General features: G+C 37.8%; 1 protein-coding gene and 1 long non-coding RNA gene across 3 annotated transcripts in view; one reads left to right on the top strand and one right to left on the bottom strand.

Moving 5' to 3' along the window:
• Positions 1-443: 443 nt before the first annotated feature.
• LOC127661177 (uncharacterized) lies at positions 444-2,763 on the bottom strand. The gene is made up of 5 exons (XR_007972741.1): positions 2,637-2,763; positions 1,610-1,666; positions 1,239-1,316; positions 873-1,088; positions 444-705 (listed from the first exon to the last, which is right to left on the bottom strand). It is a non-coding gene; the product is annotated as an uncharacterized LOC127661177 (long non-coding RNA).
• Positions 2,764-10,472: 7,709 nt separating this feature from the next.
• The window catches only part of arhgap22 (Rho GTPase activating protein 22), a 39,367-nt gene continuing 26,750 nt past the window's right edge, over positions 10,473-23,089 (top strand). The window contains exons 1-3 of one of the 2 annotated variants that reach the window (XM_052151298.1): positions 10,473-10,609; positions 20,442-20,641; positions 22,134-22,221. In XM_052151298.1, the coding sequence (XP_052007258.1) occupies positions 20,456-20,641; positions 22,134-22,221 (274 nt within the window). In that variant the 5' untranslated portion in view covers positions 10,473-10,609; positions 20,442-20,455. Of the gene's footprint in view, positions 10,610-13,000; positions 13,044-20,441; positions 20,642-22,133; positions 22,222-23,089 lie in introns of those variants that run through there. The other variant, XM_052151296.1, reaches the window with a different exon arrangement.

The following is a 23,089-nucleotide window of genomic DNA, read 5'->3' as shown; positions in this document are numbered from 1 at the left end:
TGTGTGGCGTAGTGGGCTAAGAATCACCGGTTTTCCCGACCTCCAGAATGAGGCAGTGCAAATTAGCATATCTTCAGTGATTCCTCGTGCGCCTGTATAAAAGGACAAACCATCCCATATTCATCCAAGGAGCTGCCCTCAAAGCAGGGTCACGAGAAAAAAAAAAAAAATGAGCAATTTCCACAGTGAACAGTGTGGATTGGGTGAGTGTAGTCTGACACTTTTAGCAGGCTTTTTAGGGGTCTTGATGTTACTGACTGCAGGATAAAGAAAGGGTTCCAGTTGTCAGTGATGCTGGGGTGTCAGTAGTCAGCCTAGGTTTAAGGGGTCGGCTGTGGGTCCCTCTCAGCTGTGCGGCGCCTTTTTCCACCTTCATGTTCAGATGCTCCTTTCAGGTAATGTTAACCTGGATCGCCTCATCAGTGGCATCCTGTGTTGCCGGGTTCTTCCGGATGGCTCCTGTAGAAAATAAAGATCTGTCATTCCATTTGAATGGCATAAGGTCATACACATCTACTTAAATATAAAAAAAATATCCAACTTACTTTGAACAATGGTCTTCAGGAACATGTCTCTAAAACATGCTTTATCCCCTACACCAGTCCAGGTTGTATTGATGGAAAGGTGATTAGAGAAGATACTCTGAAGCATTCGCCACACGGTTGTCTTTAGGTCCCTCCCACATTTGATTGCCAAAAACCGAAGCTGAAAATACAAAAAAAAAACATGTTACAAATTACATTTCTCTGAAGCTTCTCATAAATTTAAAATGTGACAGGCAGTGGATTCAGACTGTAGAATATGCAGTGTACGATCTTAATTTGACTTTTTAGATTACCCTATACCATTATAAACGAAATCGGCACACTTACAAATCGTTGCTGGAGCTCTTTATCCTGCCTCAAACTGTTGTCAAGCAACGCCAAATCTTCCTGGGTGTCTAGGGGGGAGTAACAGATCCCCTGGCAGGGATAACTCTCCAACAGACACATTGGCACTGAAACGTTGCAGCATAGCATTTTGTCGTCCATGCTACGCACAACATCGCCAAATTCCAAGACGTCGCAGCATTAGGGTTTGATCTGCACCTACAGGGGTTCCCAGAATAAAAGAATAAAGTAGTCAGTCCTGGTCCTTCAACTACTAAACTATGACATTTATATCTAGGTCTACTACATGTACAGGTGGCCCCAGTGGGAATTAAACCAACAACCACAGGTGTTGTTTGCAAGTTGTACCTGATTGCCCAGTGCGAGCAAATGTCTTCAACATTGTCCCAACTTGCTTCACCTGCTCTTGAAGTGAGCCGCTGTCATCTGGGAAGTAACAATATATTGATTAGCAATACACTAAATATAATAGTAATATAATATAACCACAATTATCATACCAGTAACTTTCCCTGTAATTTCTATCCACAGTATGTTATGCATGGCATACAAGTTCAGAATGAAGAACCCTTATGATAACATCAATTTCATTTTTTTTCTTTGAAGCAGAATATTTGTTTGTAAAAGGGAGGAAAAAGAAAATGAAATATTGGTATACAGATTTTGGTTGATATATCATACTGTACAGTGAAATGTGCTATTGTTATATCCCTACTCACCTGAAGGACGGATAGATCAGGCAAATCTCCAGTCAGGCCTTTGTAGAGTGTGTGCTCCTTTTGAATAAAACTTTCATTAGTGGGAAGTTGCATATCCACAGGTATTTTAATTCAAACATGCAACATATTGTAATAAATCTACAATATTCAGCCTTTACCTTACACCCTCGGTTGTTGCTCTACACTTTTATTATATTAAATACTTATTTATATAGCTTGCTCACTGTATAATCATGATAGCCTAATACTTATAACACAAGATTGCATCTTAAACGAATGACTGAGTTGAAAACTTGAATAAGAACGCATTTTACACAGAGGGGACCAGCTAGGGAAACTTACCTGCCTACAATAACTGTTTTAATTTGATTTGAGTTACATTAAACATGAATAACCTTAGCCGAGTCCCCAGGAACATCGGGCTATTAAAGTAACAAGCCTATAACTGCGGTCTTATTAATTCTAGCTTCACCATACACTCAAACTGTGAGGTTTATCTGCTTTTACTTACATTGCTCTGTACATAATATACTGTTTTTTGTTCTTTATATACAGATTGTATTAGATTTGCACTACGTGTGTGTATGTTGGTATGTATGAAGGTGAGTGTATGTACGTATATGTATAATTATTATTTTGTTCTTTTTTGTTTTTAATTACCTATGTCTTGCTGCTGTTTTTTGGTATTGTTTGTATTGTTGTTGACTGGTAGCTCCTGTCATCTAGACAAATTCCTTGTATGTGTAAGCATACTTGGCAATAAAGCTGATTCTGATTCTGATTTTCTCATGGACCTGTAACACAATGCCCTGACAGTGACTTCACCGGTGTCCTGATCTTTATTAGAAACTGAGAGGAGACCAAGTTAATATAATTGATATCACAATTATCACAAAAATTAACAAACAGTCTGCTTTAAAACTAAGAAAAAACAAGCTTCTATACTAACGTTACATTAAAAATGAACACGTGGCGAACTATCTTAGCCGCTATCTGCCGGCACACCACATTAGATTAAAATACTTACCCTTGTAGTTGTGCAGATAACTCGATATGTAGAGTTTAAAGCCCTTGTCCCTCTTGCTTGTTGGAGCAGGGGACCAGGCATCAACAATGCGATGAACATCGCTGACGCGTATTTTCGGAAGATTCTGGAGACATCGAGTAAAAAGACATTTTGGGCGACGCGCAAGTAAACCGGAAACAGATATGGCGACAGCGGAACTTCACAGTTCAGTCTTTGTAATGTGTTTTAGCAATATATTTTTAACATTTATAATGCGTTTAGATTTTTTTTTATTGCCTTTACAGGGACTTTACACTTTCTTAAACATTTGTACAGGTCATAATTGCAAAACCTGTAAAAGGTAAAATAACAAAAAAAATCGGGGCTCTTATTTTGGAAGACAACATCAGAATGTCCTGAAACATTGTAGTTCACACATTGAGAAGGTGTCCTCCCCATCTGAGGTGAAATTGGTCTGTGGAAACTAGGACTTTTATTTTTATGATTTTCTGAATGTATGGACAAAAAAGGTAATATATGAGTTTTGGGGGGCTCTTATTTTGGAAGACAACATCAGAATGTCCTGAAACATTGTAGTTCACACCTTGAGAAGGTGTCCTCCCCACCTGAGGTGAAATTGGTCTGTGGAAGCTAGGACTTTTATTTTTATGATTTTCTGAATGTATGGACAAAAAAGGTAATATATGAGTTTTGGGGGGTCTTATTTTGGACTTCAATATATCATGCAGTGACAGGTTGTGAGGTGTGCTAAAATCTTTCTTTCTTTCGTTCTGTCTTCCTTTCTTTCTGACAGACAGACAGACAGAATAAATGAATGCATGTGAAATTGCCTTAGCAGGAATTAACTTGTTTTAGTTCTGACGGTCATACCGCAATAACCAGTGTATACGCGCACCACGAAATATAGGTGCGGCTAGTTTGACCGCTCATTTCGAAGTGGCGGCTGGCTTGACCGCAGTAAACTGAGGGGCAAGTCTGTCGTTGTCAATAGCATACCAAAAATGCTAGAGCCTGGAATTATGTGAAGTTTAAAGTGTTTGAAAAGTAGCACATTTTCAAGCTGAATGAAAATGCAACATTACAGCATCATAGGAGCATCTACATTTTTTTTATAATTGATGTATCCTTACCTAGCTGCAGATCAATGCGAAGTAGAGGGTGCATACCTTACTGTCACCTTGTACTTCTTGCTGGCAGCAATTTTTCTCTGTGTGCGTTTGTCTTTATCGTAAAATGCAGAGCAACCCAGTCCCAAATTAAGATGTACGAAAATTGCCTTCATTGTTACACTTGAGTCGAGATTTATCCCATGTCCATGCTGCGTTCATTAATGAGAACCACGCTCCACAGATGCAGATGTCCCAGGCAGGCATAAAAATAAAATAAAAACTCCACGACCTTGGCTAAGACTCTGATGTTGATGGTCTTGCTCTCCAGCTCACGAAATACGTCTGTCCATCTCTCAGACATCTCTGTTTTGTTTATGTTCCATTCAGTGATGCGGCAAGTGACCATTTTCGCGCAAGCCCACTCATTAAGCGTGGTTTCGTCAATCAAACTGAGAGCAGGGATTCTGAAGTAGAAGTGTTCGAGGCTGCTCTGAATGTCTCTCAGTAGTGCCCATTCGTGTTTTTCTGTGTTCTCCAATGAGCGGCTCCAATTTTGGAGGTAATTCACCGATGCTGAATAAAAGTTTCTCACTGCGCTAAAGAAATCATCCGCTCGCATGTCACCAGCTTAAACCAGGGCATCCAACAGCTTTTTAATGTCAGAGGTTATGAATGATTGGAGATTTTATTGGTTTTACAAGCATATCCTTGGCTACCTTTGATTAGAATACTCGCGTGTCTGAGAAAGCTGCTTAGGCGATAGAGAAATTTTAGAAGAGGGGAAATACGGGACAAAACATGATTTTGTCCCGTATTGTCCAAGGAGAAACGGGACATTTGGCCACCCTACTTCTAGCAGTTATGGTTGCATTCTAATTGTGAAGTGTTCAGTACTCCAGCCCAGCCCTGCTTTTACAATGTATGTCCAATATCAATCATCTGTGAGGCCTGTTTAGTCTGCTGCTAATTTTCCATTGATTTTGCTCCCGTAATACCATTCACAATTGTGAAGTGTTTAGTACTGCAGCCCCAGCCCTGCTTTTACAATGTATGTCCAATATTAATCATCTGTGAGGCCTGTTTAGTCTGCTGCTAATTTTCCATTGATTTTGCTCCCTTAATACCATTCAGTGGGGGAATCTGCAGACCTATATCATTGGTCTGAGTGAAATTGCAATGGGTAATTGCATTATATTTGTTATATAGTCCTGCTACTGCTACAGAGCAAAACCATTTTACCCTCATATTATAGGTTATTTGTGGGACATACAAGTCCAGTGTTTGATTTAGGCCTCAGATTTTAATATACATTTCCAAATGCGGGTGACTCTCTGATATGGTGCATTGAAAACAGATTAAATAATTGTATTCATTTCATTAAAGGGGTTTATTATTATTAATAATGTTAGTAAAAAAAAAAAATCACCAAAACTGTCATAAAGTATTATTATATGTAAGAATTTTCCACCTTGTCTCTGACCCTCTATCTGAAATGCTCAGTTTCAAGCTGTCTGGCACTTTAAGACTTCAGTGTAAACACCCACTGTTATGATTGGCTAACATTGTGCAGCAATATTTGAAACTCAAATCTGAAGAAATTGAACAAACTCCTCACAATGTTATAGAACTACAATTCAGGTTTAACACAACGTACACCCAACACATTTCATCTGAATGTATCAAACTGTTCACTCAAGCACAGCATAAACTATCAAACAGTCATGGCGTTTTAAACATTTGTGAATAAAATTGGTTTCTTATGTTTTCTGGTCCAATTTTCATATTCAAATTTTAACTGCCCCATCTTTCATTAATAGTGCTTTGTAAAGCGTGATTCATATTGTAATTGGTTCACAAGCAATCCATTCAGAATGCAGGCCAAAGCAGAGATAACGGCCTTCGCCTTCTCGCATTTCCTGGTTTGTTTACACACAGAAAATCATGTTTTTCTCCAGTTTTATTCAGTCAGTGGCACAGCAGAATGAGATGCGTTTTAAGTATTATTTTAAGTAATTATTTATTTTTAAGTTGTGCTTGTACCACTCTTAAAATGAGAAGAATTTTGTGCAGAAACACTTCAATACAATCAAAGATGTCCATCTAGTGTATTTTTACAAAACACCAGCAATTAAACATAGCACAGATGGGTGCAAAAATGGTCCAGGATACCTTCAAAATAGCAAACACCAAGATGAATGAGAATGAGGGTCTCCATTTTAGAGTCAAAACTTGACATTGTATCTTTTAAAAGCAGCACGATATGCATGATAACGTTTAAAGCATTTCTACATTTATTATGTAAAAAAAACAAAAAACATTTAGATCCATATAGGCAATTGTTATGTATACCCTGTCTTGTTTCACTGTTGCCCTTTTGTTTGCCATTTTTGTCACTTTTGCATTTCTTAGTTTTCACTTTAGTCCCTTATGTAACTCCATAGTCCCCTTGTTAGCGTTCGTGTTTTTCTGTCATTGTTTTCACCTGCCCTCATTAGTTTGCCTTTTGCTTTTGTTAATCACCTTGTTATCTTGTTTGAGTTCTGTTCGTTCATTGGCCCCTTTTTCCCATGTTTATGTATTTATACCCTGTTTCTTTGTTCAGTCCTTGTCTATCGTTGTTTGATGTTAGCCTGGTGTGTGGTTCCTTCCCGAGTCCACAGTTTGTTTACGTCGTGTTTAGTTAACAGTTTTTATGTTTTATTTCCCCATTGTGGGTTGTTCCTTTGTGTTTACTGTTTATTAAATAAAGTTTAAACTGCGTTTGGATCCGCATCTCCTCGTCTGCCTCGTTGCTCAAGCGTTACAGCAATAAAGGTGTCCTGTTTATGTCCACTTTGGTATAGATGAATCTCCCATGACAGGCCTATCTTTCTCCTCTTCAACTGAGTGCCAGTGGGTGGGGGCAAGGGTGCAATGATGAAAAATAGGTGTTGATGTCTTGCTGAAGAGGCAGTCATATGCATATTTATTTGGTCCTTGTGATGTTACATGTACCACAAATTCCAAACGAGATGTTTTTGTAGCTTGGTTTAAATAAATGCTCTTTTTCTATTAAGAAGGAATTTTTCAGGTCTGAAACTTACAGTATGTTTTTATAGTACACGGCTTATTATATGCCACAAGACGAATGAAAATTGTATTGCTCATGTCATAACCCCTTTAAGAGTCTTTAAGCCCCATTCAAAAAGCAATTGTTTCTCAGGGTGATGTCGGTAAAAGTACATTTTCATGGCTCCTCTGTGATAAAACACATGCGTTTGGATGACAATTAAATAACGTGGGACAAACGAGACTTTTTGTCAATCACATGATTGCAGTTGCACTTGTTTATATGGAAAATTCATCAGTCCACAAACTGTGTCCTCTGTATTTGCGTTTGAATATGTTTGGAAATACGCTTAAGTGAAAATACATTTTTTTAAAGCATGAGGCAACCGCGCTGCAAAGCACTGCGGACATTTACAGTGAACATTTTTGCATACGGAGTAAGCCAAAATTCTTGTGAAGAGCAATTAAATGAATCAAGAAACTGTAGGGACAAGACTGTTTATCAACGCAGCCAAATAAATCTCAATGGGGTGCGCATGTTTTGTCACACCTCAGTTGTGCCACTTGCACACTTTCTCCTAAGCTCATGCAAGGTGAAATAGAAGCCACACATATCAAGGACAGTAAAGATAGTTAAAATAATTAAAAAAATAAAATTCTTAAGTTTTATCTATCAAAATGATGGACATCATTTTGAATGATCTGTCTGTGTTTAAAAAGTGGAGGTGGAACTAAAACTTTTTAAAGATGCAGTATGTAGCAATTTTCATGTAATATTCACCTTTTTTTGCGGCTTTTAAAGCATCTTAAAAAATTAGCCCATCCCAGACTTTCTAGGTTGCCTATTAAAGCCTGTAGACTGATTTCCATGGGAAGGGAGTAGGTCGGTTTGCCTGGAAAATCCAAATGATGTGTTGTTTAAGTGCGCTCCCAAGAACCTTGCCTCAGTGCTTCTCTTCCACTATTCAACAGCGAAAAAAAACAGCAACACTAATGTTATCTTAGAGATGGAATCCAGCAAACAGCCGGCTCCCAGCACAACACCGACTCCTACACAAACTCAGAGTAAGCCAAAAAAAAATCATATTTATTTACTGAATCCTGTCTGGCTATCCGGGAACGTGATAGTGGTCGAGCGAAAACTAGAGTAAAACTGGCATGGCATTTGATTCTTGGAGGGACATTCATTTGGTTTTGGGGATCAAACTGACCCTGAATTGGCATTCTTCTTATTGGACAGGTAAGCTTACATAACTGCAAAGCATGTGATATATAGTGACATAAGGATTGATATGTGTAATTTTAGCTAAACTACAATAACACATGAAATGAATGCTAGACAATGTTCAAGATAATGGTAAAAGACACTAACTTGGTTATACAAAAAATATATACATTCTATTATGACATAGCGCATAAATATATCAAAATGGCAGTTGTGATGGAATCACATCAATACTGAATTGTGTCAACATATTTATAATCTACAGTCTATTTTATAAACAGCTACTGTCATCATCCACCATATTTAGCTAACAGCTATTGATAAAGCTGGCTAGCTAGTTAATGCCGACATAGGCTATCGTATAAATGCAGTCAATGTATCATGAAAAGAAAACTGATATTTTAGTAAGAAAACCTATATCCACACTTTGTTTAAGCCATGTTCCAACACTGGAGAGTCCAATATAATATACAGTCTCAAAGTTTGTGGTAAAACAATCATAACTGTGAAATTTTCATTATGCTACCTCATCTGTCAACATGATGCTGTTGAATCACGTTCAGTCTCTTTGTACATTATGTCATTGTTTTGACCGATGATCGCTCTCGTCCCAATGGAGTGTGTGCACGAGCAACAGGTAGCTGGCTGCAGTTCACTTAACGGCCACAGATGTCATTAATAACAAAGGATTCTGAATCTTACCTACTGTACCTTTAAATTAGATCGACATTAACCAGGCAACATTTCTGTGACTACTCAACTCGTATAAACGAGTAGTCATGCAAGCCCTATGTATAAATGTATTTAGTAAACGTTTCTACATTATAATGTGATGTATTATAATTGTATTGCATTGCTGCCATAATAATGGACCATTTCAAACATTTATGTGATCTGGCTTTCGTTTTTTCATTCTATTTAAGCCTTCCCATTCAACGTGGTGGAGCGGTGGCGTAATTTTATTATTGTGAATTAAATTCACAATAGGCAGTGGTGGCTCAGTGGTTGAGGCTCAGGGTTACTGACCAGAAGGTCAGGGGTTCAAGCCCCAGCACCACCAAGATGCCACTGTTGGGCCCTTGAGCAAGGCCCTTAACTCCAGGTTGCTCTGGGGGGATTGTCCCTGTAATAAGTGCACTGTAAGTTGCTTTGGATAAAAGTGTCTGCCAAATGCATAAATGTAAATGAATTATTTAAAAAATTTCTGTCACACAATTCTCCCATTTTCACAAATGCCCATTACCACCAGAGCTGTTGATTAGGACGGTAATTCATTTATCACACGACCTTGGAACTTTGGAGAAAAAAAAAGTCTGATTCAGACAGCAATAAAATCACTTACTACCCCCTGTAAATACTGAAATTACCTCACGTCCCCATGTAAAATAATTGCTGTCAAAATAGGGCTTAAGTGAGTATTATACTGTGTGACTGTATTGCATCTGTTTCCCTATTAGTGTAGTCCTTCTGTTTTCTGAAGTGAATCACTGCTCTGGATTCATAACAGCAGTCATTATTTAGAACACTGCATCTTGTGCTCATTTTCAGTCCCTCTTTATCCATTACTGGACGAAATTATAATTCAATCTAATTGCCAGTGATCAATTGTGGTCAAAATAATCCATTTAAATGTTAACCAAAACAATGGTTTCAAAGTGCCTTACTGCCTTTATAGATATTCATTTTTAAAACGTCTAGGTTACTCCCGTTCCCTGATGGAGGAAACGAGACCCCTACTCTTGGAGGTACATACAAATTCTGTCTGCCAATTTCTCATTGGCCTTTTCTCAAGTTCAGAGGTAACCGAGGCCTTCAAGGAAGACCCCTAGTGTCGCTTCATTTGACACAACGTCGAGTGAGCGACAGACGGGGAACTGAGAATATTCATCCATTATCACGATTTACTCTCTATATTACATTAAGTCTTCCAGAACAATCATAAATTTTTCGTTGCACAGACCTAGCCTGAATTGATATACTAAGAAAAATTACAAATCTATTTATTATTCATTAACCGTAAGTACCAATTAGTATTGACATTTTATCAAGGACAACATGACATATAAGGACAAAATAAGGGACACTTCCACACTACATCACTGTTTTCACTTCTCCATTACCAGTCATCATTTCCTTATGTGTCTGTGAATCCAGCTTTTGGAAATTTCCCTGACCATTGCAGATATTTCTAGACTAGATGCTATTCAGAGAATGTGAATAGAGTAGCAAACACCGACCTCATAGTGTTTGTGTGAGTGGGACAAATAACTGTGTAATTTGCTCCTGAAAGTCTCTCCTCTTATTACTTGATGATGTGGGTGCATTTTTTTAAGATGTAGATTCGATTCCGTTTCTGCATTTTAATTTTGACTCAACAGATCATTCTCCTCCCCTCAGTTCCTTAAGAGATTGAGTGGGAGTCTCCAGCTAGATGTCACATTGTTGAACTTTACACTCGTAACTGTGGTTCTTCTATTTATACAGAGATTTGAGGCAGTTAGTTTCAAACATCAAATAGATGGATATGTCAGATTAGAAGTCCTAATGAAGAAGTTTGGGTGTACACTACCAAGGAGTACATGGAGGTCTAGGTAATTATGTGATTTTTTTTTTTTAATCCTATTGTTTAAACTATAGTGTTCATCCTATAAACCAAATTCTAAATTAGTTTCACAGTATTATGTAACTGACGTACAACCTATTTGTAACAGTCATGATATTTTTATGGCATAGGATTGTTGAGAGTACTTATAATGAAAATTGTATAATTATTTCTAACACGTGTGTCATTCCAATCCAGTGTGCTGTTATTGTCATGTTCACTGTTGTATTTTGTTTTTGTGCTTTTATGTTGAAGTTTAGTTTAGTTCCTGTTTCCTGTTTGTTTTTTGTAGTCCTTTGTAGTTTCATTTTATGATTGGTTTTCCCCTGATTAGTTCACATTCCCTGATTTTTTTTCCCCAGGTGTTCCTTAGTCTCTTGTTTGTTCCTTTATGTATTTAAGTCATTGGTTTCCCTGTCTCCAGTGTTAGTTCTTGCATGTGTTACTATGCTCTGTGCTAGGTTTCCTTTGTTTTCCCTTTGTCCTGAGTTTTCCCTGTTTTTATTCATAAAAGCTGCATTTAGATCCACATTCTCTGCCTGCCTTTGTCACAGTTATTTTGTAAGAGTAAAGTTTGAATCATCTTTCTGAAAACAACAGTTCATAGTGACCATGTCTGTCAATGTACAAAAAAAACCAACATAAAACTAGTCCATACAACTTGTGCACTATATTCCGGCACATTCTTGAAGGCATAGGATAGCTGTGTATGAGGAACAGATGGAAAAAGTCATTATTTATTGATAATCTTCCCCTCTGTTCCACCAAACCTCTGTAATATCATTCACACTCATGTTCCTTATCTTCCTGAGACCCTGAGCATGACTGCTGTGTACATTTTCATTTCCCTTTTTTATTTGTATCTAGTAGCACCTAATAAACGTGCAAGCAAATTATTATTATTTAAAAAAATTAAATGTATGGCATATGTGGACAGCGGGACTAAGTTGTGATATTTTACATAATACCAAGCTAAAGAAAGTCCGATTTTCTTTTTTTTTTTATCAAATTGTTTATTATGTTTCCAGGAGTGTTGGTTATTCAAGTTAAGACATTGCAGACATTACATAGGAAATTAGCATAATTTATTTTGATTCAAAGTAATGACCAGCATCCTCCAGTCACTGCCATCCATGTTAAAATAATTTTTATAAATTCTGAATCTAAGTACAGATTACCATTCTTCATGTCTGCCAAACATGTTGAGTGGTCCACATATCATCTACAGCCTGAATCTGAACTGTTGGTCGGATTTTAGGAGTGAATGCATTTAGATGCAGGAAAGCTATACAATGCTCCCTTGCTCCCTATTTAGTGAATGACTTAACCTCCAGTGTGCTCTCTGTCTGTACTGGTTGCAGAACAATTTAAAAATACACCTTATTTTCATCCTAACTCCATATAAAGCCTCTGAAAGCAACATATGTCAGCTTTTGGATAAACCCGTAGATTCTCAGTGTGATAATGCACAGTAAATATAGAATATCTAAGGAAAGATGTGCTAAAGTATACATTAGTGTACATTGTGTTTAGCAGTGTGGCGTTTCATGATGCATCTCAAAAAATGTTAATGTCGTATATATAGCAGATATAGCTGATGTTGTTTTGTTGGCATTTCTCCCAAAGACAAACTCTGCTGTGGTCTTTGCCATGTTGTTTTGTCACATGACTCCATACTTTGAAAGTTTTACACTTTAATGACAGCCGAGTCTTGTGAACTGAGATCAGTTGGTTTAAATTAATGAAATTACGCTTTGCGAAGCAAAAATACAACGTCCACACATTTGTACACAGGGTCGTGAGGTAAAGTGTTGCACAGCAAATAACAACATACTGGTTTGGACAACCCGATCTAGTGACAAGTCATAATAATTAGTACAAGATTTGGAAATTGTATGAAAGAGTTGGCTTTTACAAAAATTTTCTTAAAACTTCTACTCCTATAGAGAAAATTTAACAACCCAACAAACTATGTTATTATGATTTTTAGGAAGATAAGAGGGTGGAAAAAGCTTTTCTGTTTCTGTTTCACTGAATTATTAAGTGTAATCATTCAGGACTTTAATGGCTGGCCCACTGTGGAATTAATTTTGTTGGTGTGGAATAAATAATACATCATGGGTGAATCTGAGCTTATGCATGAGGTCTGTCTCTTCCAGCTGCCTCTGCATTATAAGAGTGGGAGGGGCCTGGGAAACATGCCGCTCAGTGCAGTGGGCCAGTGGGACATCAAAGGGGTAGAGGGAGGGAGAGATGGATAAAAAGAGGGGGAGAGAGAGATGCTATCCAGAGCAGACAGAAAAGGTGCAACAGGGCGAGGCTCAGGAGGAGAGTAGAGTGGGGATCCCAACATGTGGATGGAGGACAGTGTTACCCAGCTATGAACACCATGCTAAGCCCCAAGATTAGACAGACAAGGAGAGGTAAGGATGGTCTTTTTTTCTTCTTACTGCTGTTTGCCCAGCTGTGTTCTGCATCAGTCATCCACTCACATATTTAGCAACACTATTCTGTTTGCTTCAGCTACACCCTCTTGCACTGCTGAAAATGAGGCTCTCTTTGTGATGATCTCATAGCATGGTGATGGACTAGTGAGGACAGTAGGCTAAATCTCATAGGCTGCAAGTCAGTGGTCCAATAATCTGGGCAGTTGCTAAGTAACATCTTTCAGCTTGATTAGAGTGGTTAATGAGTGTAAATGGTTTGTTTCATAGATCCCAGTCTCCTTAACCAGGAAGTAATGATGCAGTCAGTGCTCTCCTAAGCTGATATGGTCTTGATACACATTGTGATGTCTCATACACAATGTTTTACAGCGTGATTTTTCTTTGCTAGGTCAAATATGGTGCTGAAAGAATCAATGTGATAATTTTATTTTCATGCCGTGTAAAAATTATTGTGCCTATGTTCTATTCTTGGTCCATGATTAATCTGAGTTTTGACAATTAGAATCAGGGGACATGCAGGTACAATAAATCATAACAGCTGAATTTCAAACACAGTTCCACCTGTATGACATAAAGCTTGCTGACAATAGCAATACACAACATTACAAAAGCTGACAATATAGTATACGCTCTTAAAATGTTAGCCTGCAGTTGTTACCTTACGGATCTATTTTTTATTTATTTATTTTTATCTTCTAAAGGACTTTATCTGGTTTAACCTAACATAGTCAAATTGATTCTGTCATAAATTAATATTTTTGATAGTAATTTAGATCTTACCACATTTTTTAGGTTACATGACAAAATATTTTTAAATAAACTGCAGTATATAATAATAGATTATGGTTTATTGCAGCTAATAATTAATTATAGATCACAGCTGATAAATTCCACAGGTGCTATATGTTATTTTGAAAGTTTCATTAATACGTATTGCATGGTTATTGTGATTACTTCCACCCTGAATTGAGAATAGAGGCTTGTCTGCTTCAGCAGTCATATTGTCTTGATGTAAAAGGCTATTTGTGGATTGATTTCCACCCTGCTGTGCAATATAAAGCAAACAAAAGCATCTGAAGCACGCTGCCTATCTGCTGTCCTCTGCATTTGTCATACCGCATATGGGTTGTGTAATTTTTGATGAGGGTTTCAAGTTAACACTGTTTTAAGCCACCACAGCAAATATTACAATACACCAGACACAGAGACACTGCCATGTGTAATTTGAAGGCGGCTGAGCCACATTGATATTTTATTTGGAGTGTCATAACAATAAGTATATAAACCTTATATACCTTTCCGTATTGGAAATTTGTGTTATTTGCAGGATGTTTCTTTCTTTCATGGTACACAAAAGTTATTTTCCTATTTATATCATAGTTAGGTTAAGGGTTTGGGTAAAGGGCTAGACTTGATGGTTAGGCTTAGGTATGGATTAGAGGTTAGTCTTATGAAAAATCATAATGACATTGTTCTTTGGTTCATATTTTTATCCATGGGAGTAAAATACATTTTTGTACTAGCTGATTTCTTGCGATTTCACCATTTTGTAACCCCTAACCCTATTATTATGGCTTGGGTGGTAGTTTTAACCTAAAATCTTGTTAAAAATGTAATTAATTATAACTACCAAGATGCAAATTTGTTTCTTGTTCTGGTATAGAATATTTTACAGGTGCAAAAGTGAATGTCAACTTTCGCAGTACATCCTTATTGACTTGCATTAGGCCACGTTTCGTTTTTTATGCCTAATATAAAAGGACCAAAATGGTGCATGATAACCATGATTGTCAGCTTGATTCAGCAAAAAGGAATAATCCAAGCCAGAGAGCTACACAAGATTCATTATAATTCTGTTCCTTGTGCCATGCTCAATGTGTCCTCATAAAACAATGTCTTGAATTAAATCCTTAAGGTGATTCTCTTTATTACAGGGCTATTTTGATAAGTCTGATCCTTTTAGACAAAGATTAATTGTAGACAAAGATTAATTGTTGATATTAATACTTAATTTGTCTTAATATTCTCTCATTCTGCAGCAGAGACCGGAAGGGATATTTAAGGAACAGACAGACAGACAAAAAATGGGTCTCTATCATTCTAAAATGAGTCTGAATGAAATATGCAAGGACCTGCACAGACTTTCAGTATTTTTAGATTTGAACATTTTGGCACTTTTGGGCTGAAAAGAATTAACATGGTGGAAAAATCTAATGCTAGATATCCTCGTCCATTCTGCAACCATTTGCAATGTTATTAAGAGTTGGCAGATAGGTTTATGGGTAATAAGGAGAAACATCTTTCTGGATGTCCCAGGAGACTGGTTTTCAAAGGACAGGATCATTTTAGGGGATTTCCTCCCACCCCTTTACTTCCATCTGTATTCTCTCACTCTTTCTCTCTCCATGAGGCTGTGAGGTGCACATTAACACTGATGAGGCTTCCATACTTACAGTGATTGAATCAGAGTAGCAGCATTTGCAGCTCTTTATCAGACAGATAGACTGAGCAGCAGGAGCGTCCATTGTAGCCCACTCTGATGGAGGCTTGAAAAAATCAGTCATGACTTGGCAAATAAGAGGATTGGGACAAGACCAGTGGCAGAGCCAGTATTTGTATACAAATTTGATACATTTTCTCATCATTTACTCTCACCCTCATGTTGTTTCTAACGTGTTTGACTTCCGTGGAGTGCAAAAGGAAATGTTAGGCATAATTTTAGCCTCTGTTACCAGTCATATTTATTGTTTATGAAAAAGATGCACTGTCCAATAAGAAGAATGCTGGGTAGGGTTTGATCCCCAAAACCGATCAAAGGTCTCTCCAGGAATCAAATGCCCTGCTGATGTTCAGTCTAGTTTTTGCTCGACCTGCTTAGCCAGACGAGATTCAGTAGAAGTCTCTTGGGAGTGAGCATAAATGTCTTTGGATTTTCCAGGCAAAATCGACCCGCTCCCTTCCCATGAAAATCAGTCTACAGGCTTTAATATGTTTCCTAGGAATTCTTGGAAGGGCAAATTTTTTAAGTTGCGTTACAAGCCATTCACACATTGACAAAAAAAGGCAAATATTGCATGAAAATTGTTACATATTGCACCTTTAAGAAGCTGCACTTCATCAAGTTCGTGATAGTTTCGTGCTCTTAAGATCACCCTGCCTGTCATTTTCCTGTTCCCCAGATTCTTCTTGCTACTCTTACTACAAAAGAATACTACTGGTCTGTTCCAAAAATTTATTGAGCTACTTTGCTATCTCCTGCCTACAGAGGCAGCTGTCTTCTATGGCTGCATCCGAGAGTGATTGGGAATGCTCTACATAGGCATCATTAGGCTCTACATAGGCATCATTCAAATAGCGCTCGTCACGCGCAGTGTACGCAAGACTCCATTCGCCACTGATTTTAGGTGATGAGATTGGAACAATGTGATACTCTAATAAGCACACTGTGGCAGGGCAGAGGGCGGGGCCTGGTCGTGATCCTACACACCCGGTCCCGTATTAGGCTAATCAAGCCTCCGAGAGGGATAAAGGTCGACTGCAGAGGATCGTGCGGGAGATAGAGATAGTTTACGGACATGTCCGTCATATGTGTGTGTTTGTCTTTTGTTTAAGTTTTATATTAAACTATTATTTACATTGTCAAGCCGGTTCTCGCCTCCTCCTTTCCATTGATCCCTTTACACTGGTGCCGAAACCCGGGATCAATGGAAAGGAGGAGGCAGAACCGCTTGACAATGTAAATAGTAGTTAAATATAAATATGTACACACATAGTACGTACATATTTTGGGTAAAATAGTCTGTTTTCTAATATATATAAAAAAGGTACTTTTCTTTATTAGAAGTATATTTATAACCCAAATTTCTGTCATTTCGTCTGCCATCTTAGATTTATCTTTCCACCGAGCTCATCACAGATACATAAGATACCTTAAGATGCTTTCACACTAGCGCTTTTGGTACACACCCAGGTCCAAATGACGTCAATGTTTCGTTCATATGGCTTATGTGAATCCGTTTTCCGAACTCTGGTGTGCACTTGGGAACAGCACCAGAGTTCACTGGAAAGATGGTCTGGGGTGTACTGTTTATGTGAACTCCAGTACGGTTTGCTGCTTATATGAATGCAAGTGTACCAAATCACGGAAATCACTTGTGATGACGTATAATTTGCATCTATGCAGGCTTCTGATAGCAGTTGTAATAGTTAATTAAGCAATATCACATCAAAATCACAAAATTCTATGATTGGAACACAGGCCGAGTGACATCGCAGGCAATCGCAGCATTGCTGATTTAGGGCCATATAGCACGATTGTGAGTGTGATATTAATTACCGTTTAATGAACAAGTAAATTCATTCATCACATCACATTCAAAAATGAAAACTTTTCATGAAAAGTTTTGTTGGTCTAAATCTAAAGAGACCAATACATTAATAACACAGTGAAGCTGATGAGTTGTTACCTAGTTACAGTAGTAAACAGCTGCCGCTTGTACTCACAATGATGATGTAATCAGACCATGGTTCAGACCCAAATAATATGATGAGTCCAGCGTGAACAGGAGGAGGGGGGGAGGAACCTAACTAGAGTTCAGTCCAAGCAATCGAACCAAGTGTGAAAGCACCCTTAAAATTTGTTTAAAACAAGGTATCTTATGATGCAGTATAATTAAGATACCTACGTTTTGGAACATCCTTTGTGTCAGGAGCACACCTGTGATGTCTTAAAATGCTGCCTCCGGAGGACGCTCACTAGGTTTTGGAACAGATCCTATATCTCTCTGCAATCTTTCTCTTTATTTTGATGTCTTACATACATAATATTTATTGACATTTGATGACATACATACACCTGCAAAAGCAAAACATATCAGCCTTACTGCAACAAGTTTTAACAATAGCAAATACTCTTCAGCAGAGGTTAGAAAGTGTTTGCTATGTCCAGGTTTGTCTAAAATGAACCAAAAAGAGGAAAGAAATCTGTCACGGCACTGGGGAAAACAGGACCCAAGAGCAGAAGAGATAAATGTCAGTCTTTTATTTAACACAAAGTGTGCTCAGCACCAGCTCGGTCAAGCTCAAAATGTGTTCATCAGTAGGTGTTGTAGTGGAAGTCCAGAAAGATCCGCTGAAGATAGGTGAGATACGAAGCAACGCTCAAGACTCAAGGAGCCATGACAAAATCATATTGATGAATTTTACATTGATATTAAACGTGTAAAAACCCTGTATTTCATGATAAAAATTATTTAAAACAGAATTTGAGTTAATTTTGTGACACTCAAAGTAAACGTTTTAAATGCTTATGTGTAAAGAACGATATGTTCACATGCAATAGGCTACTGAAATGCTCACTCACTTAAAAATGATTGAAAATGTAATTGCGAGAGGGGTGGCCAATGGGGTCCAGTGCGATCCAGAGACTACAAAATGTCAGTCCTGTTTTAGAGTGCTAATTAGTTTCCACAAAGTTCAGTTGTAAATGAGAGTAGCAGCTGCATACTTTAACTATAGTGGCTCCCTTTAATTTCTGGGAACACAATTTTTAAATTCAGTCACTGTCTTCCACCAAAGCTGCTCTGTTCAGTTTTGTGGTCTGAGCACACCTCAAATGCTGTGCTCTACACTCAGGAAACAAAACAACATTAACAAAGCCACTGTTGATTAATTAGGTTTTGGATGAACTCGTCCCTCGATTAGACTTGTTATTTAAATAGTGATATCTCGATTGTGATAAGACTTTCTGATCTTAAGGGAGTTACCATTTTTTATATTTATATTCTCTTTCACTTTGGTTACAGGCTTTATACACTCACTGGCCACTTTATTATGTACACTTGTACATCTACTTATCTCATGCGATTATCTAATCAGCCAATTGTGTGGCAGCAGTGCAATGTATAAAATCATGCAGATACGGGTCAGGAGATTCAGTTAATGTTCACATAAACCATCAGAATGGGGAAAAAATGTGATCTCAGTGATTTAGAACGTGACATGATTGTTGGTGCCAGATGGGCTGGTTTGAGTATTCCTGTAACTACTGATCTCCTGGGAATTTCACACACAACAGTCTCTAGATTGTAAAGAATGATCCGAAAATTAGCATTTTCAAGCCATGGGAATTTCCAGTGGGGATTTAGCATGGTTGTTTTCAATTTATGAGTAAAATAGGGTCTGTGGTTATCATTACTAGAGACTGTAGCAACTTGTTAAAAATACACAACAGTTTAAAAATTCATGATTGAGGTATGACTGTGTGTAATTTGTTGTAAAGCATGAAGTGAAACTCTCTTCAAGTAATGTTAACCACAGACCTTATTTTAGCCATAAATTGAAAACCACAATTTTAAAAACCTACTGGAAATTCCCATGGCTCGAAAATGTCCTACATGAATTAGTAGTTAAAATTCCAAAAGAAACTCAAAAAAGGCAAATTACCCATACTGGTTGGTCTACAATTTGATGTAATTAACTGAGCAGCTCAATTCAAGCTGTTACTCTTGTTGACTAAGTCCACCTGGGAAGCTCCTGTCAGAGCATTCATTATGTTGACATGTTACACATTTATGTCAGACACAAAATACAAAAGAGCCTAGCTTAAACAAATGCAGAGAGAATGACAGCTAAAGTAATTTTTTCTGTTGTACCAGTGAATAAGCATAAGTGAATACATCTGCATCACTTTTCACAACCTATATGATTAATTAAAGCATGGCACCTAACAAATTATATATGAATTTGCTTGAAACAAATGAAGGGTGAGTCATTAGTTGACTGTCATATATAAAGTTTATTGAAATAAAGCACTTAAATATAAATAACTTTGCAATATCATTGCTTTCCATCATTTTTCATGTCAACTTTCAACATCAAAACTTGGTCACTCACACATCATCCAAGTTTCCTTCTAGTAAATTTGACCTTGTTTGGTCATTAATGTGCTCGAAACTCGAAATTAGGCTGCATTGTATGCTCGGGTATGAACAGGCCTCTTAAACAGCTGCCCAATCTGATCCGCTATGCTGTGGATTGTGGTTGTCCCTGGTCAACATAAGGGAATTTAAATTCACAGAAAAGCTTTGCCAAAAAAAATGGGCTTTTGCATCATTACTCTGCCTTCACTAAGAAGCCTGTCAAACATAAGGCATGCATGGTACGCCTTTTTTTCTGCTGTGGTTGGGACATTGCTAGCATTGCCGAACGCATCAAGTCTGCACATTTTTATGTGTTTTCTGTGCACATACTTGTTCAGACTAGTGGAGGTGGATTTGTTTTGCTTAGATAAGCAGAATGGAAATGTGAATTTAACTTAAAATCTATCCTAACAATAATGAAAATATGTGTGTGTCTATGTGATTCTGTTTCCAGCTAGATCTAAGAGCATGGTCATGGGGGAGCTCTCCCGTGGCTTCAGAAGGCCATCGTCTCCAGGCCTGCAGGAGAGGACACTGAAAGCAGGCTGGCTTAAAAAACAGCGCAGCATCATGAAGAACTGGCAGCTGCGTTGGTTCGTGCTCCGAACTGACCGGCTCTACTTCTACAAGGATGAGGATGAAACCAAACCTCAGGTAGCCTACAGTCTAAACATACTGTAGACTCTGAGAATAGAAGTGGACAGAATAACCTGAGAATAAATTAAATAAAAGATGAAATCTCAAATATGAGGTTTATGTTTTTTGTACACATTAATCATAATTGAATCTGACAGTTGTATCTAAGCGATGTGACACTAAATGTTTCAAAATAAAAGATTTAATCAATGTCTCTACCTCTGAAACATCAATCCGTTATTCCTCTTAGTGAATAAGCATTGATTGTGAGATACCTAATGACTTCAACATTTTATAGTTCACCCCTCAACCTACAGTATAATACATATAGGTTTTTGATGGCCATACATCAACCTGTATCAGCGGGAGGGACAACACTGTTCTTTCAGACAGTTATTGTTATTATATTATATGCAGCTCTCTGGAATATTTTATTCTGATTGTTCAGTTGCTGCATTCTTTAGTCAAATATTTTTGTAAAATGACCAATAAACAGTATTGCTTGATTTTTGTCCCTGGCAACCAATTTCCTACATACGTAGCTGTACTAGTTTCATGTCTGTCAATGACAGTCATTACCAAAAATAAACCTATTTAGGGTGAAACAATAAGGCCAGCTGACTGTACATTATCCCTTACATGTGTTTTATACTAAGGAACTGTTTTCATTACATAATACTGCCTTTTTAAACAACCGAATCAGTTAAATATCACATTTATGTACATTTATTACACAGCTGTACACTGTCTCCATTAAGCCAGGATGACATCAGCATGCTGTTAGCCTGACAAGCGAATCTGGTAACAGCCTGGCCTTCTGCATGGCTGTGGTGTAAGTGAAAGCATTTAGCAGATACAGAGCAGCTGACCTTTGACCCCAGTGCTGCTCTATAATGTGGCTCAGAGGCTGTGACACGGCTTTCTCTGCGTGCCCTGCGACTCCAGCTCATCCATACTCCTATTCTTCTTTCTCCATCCCCACCCCACTTCCATCCTAGCTAAATTGAATCTCTGCTGCAGAAATGTGCCCAGCTTGCACTTGAGTGGGTAACCATAAAAGCATTTAGCCTTATCAATGCATTCCCTAAAATTTTATTTAGCTGAAGCTGAATAGCAGAGAGGAATTTCAGTTGATTCAGATGAGATTCTGCTGCTTTGCTGTGTAAATGCTGGGACAGCGAAGTAAAGGATGAGCTAAAAGAGGATGGTGCATAATTTATGATTTGACTGTGGTTGGGTCTAATTGTGCATGACTCAGCATTGCTGATTACAGTGTAAAATAGGGCCATGCATACAATGACTTATCTCCAATGAAAACCAGTGATTACCACAATTAACAGCTTCATGGAACACTAATCTCCAGTTATCCTAGAGAGTAATTGTTTATTCGGCCAATAAATTAAATAGATTAAAAAAAGCTTAAAGTTTTAAAAACTGTGCACAAGTGGAAAATGTCTTTCAAACCTCATTAAACTCTCTAAAGTCACCTTTTCTCTCTTTCTTCCTCTAGGGTTGTATCCCATTACAGGGTAGTCAAGTCAATGAGCTGACAGCCAATCCCGATGAACCTGGGCGGCATCTTTTTGAGATAGTTCCAGGTAGGAGATAAGTAAACGTGCCTGAAACTTCTAAGTTTAGACTGAAAAAATGCATTGAAAGGTTTATGCCATCAGTGCATAATCTGTAATCTGTATGTCCTATAGTTTACTTGTCATTCAATAGAGGAAGACATTGAAAAAACAAGCACACAACAACAAGGCATTGTGAGCCGGAGCTTGCATTTTGTTTCTGATGAAATACTGCTTCCTCGTTACCAGAGTTAATCACTAGAGGGCACATGGTGTGCTGTGAGACGATGTATGAAAGACATTTGTGACTGCATAATGCTTGCCACCTAGAATGGGGTCCATAAGTCTGACACCACATTTAAAATCAGATATATTTATTTTCTAAAACTAATAATCAGTTTAAAGCTTATGTAAATTATTCTGTGTTTAAATTAGAGCTGTCAAAATTAACGTGTAAATGCATTCTGTAAATATATAAGGTTTAACGTCAATTTTTCTTAATAGCAATTAACACATTTACCGTTAATACAGCATAAACCAGCATAAGCATTGGTTGGAAACACTGGTTGCATTGTTTTTCCCCGGATTCATTACACTCTCGCACACAACACAAACACACAACATTGCATCCCTGTCAGTGAAATGATGGAGATTCATGTATGTTTCCACAGAACATATTCTGCTGAAGTGTCCATTGTTTGTGTACCCTGGGAACCTCCACATATCACGTCATTTTGCATCCACTGACCTTAATCCCTTTCTGGAAATTCAGAAAGGATTGGTTAACATGAGCTATGCAGTAGTCAGTGTTGATTTAAAATAATGCTACATTTCTGCACTGATACAGTTTTGTATCTATGGAATACCTAGTTATGGTATAGGTAATGGGATATTTCAC

Source organism: Xyrauchen texanus, chromosome 20 (assembly GCF_025860055.1).
Source record: "Xyrauchen texanus isolate HMW12.3.18 chromosome 20, RBS_HiC_50CHRs, whole genome shotgun sequence".
NCBI classification, from domain to species: domain Eukaryota; kingdom Metazoa; phylum Chordata; class Actinopteri; order Cypriniformes; family Catostomidae; genus Xyrauchen; species Xyrauchen texanus.
The sequence above is the reverse complement of the archived record's forward strand: the minus strand, read 5'-3'. Positions and strand labels throughout refer to the sequence as shown.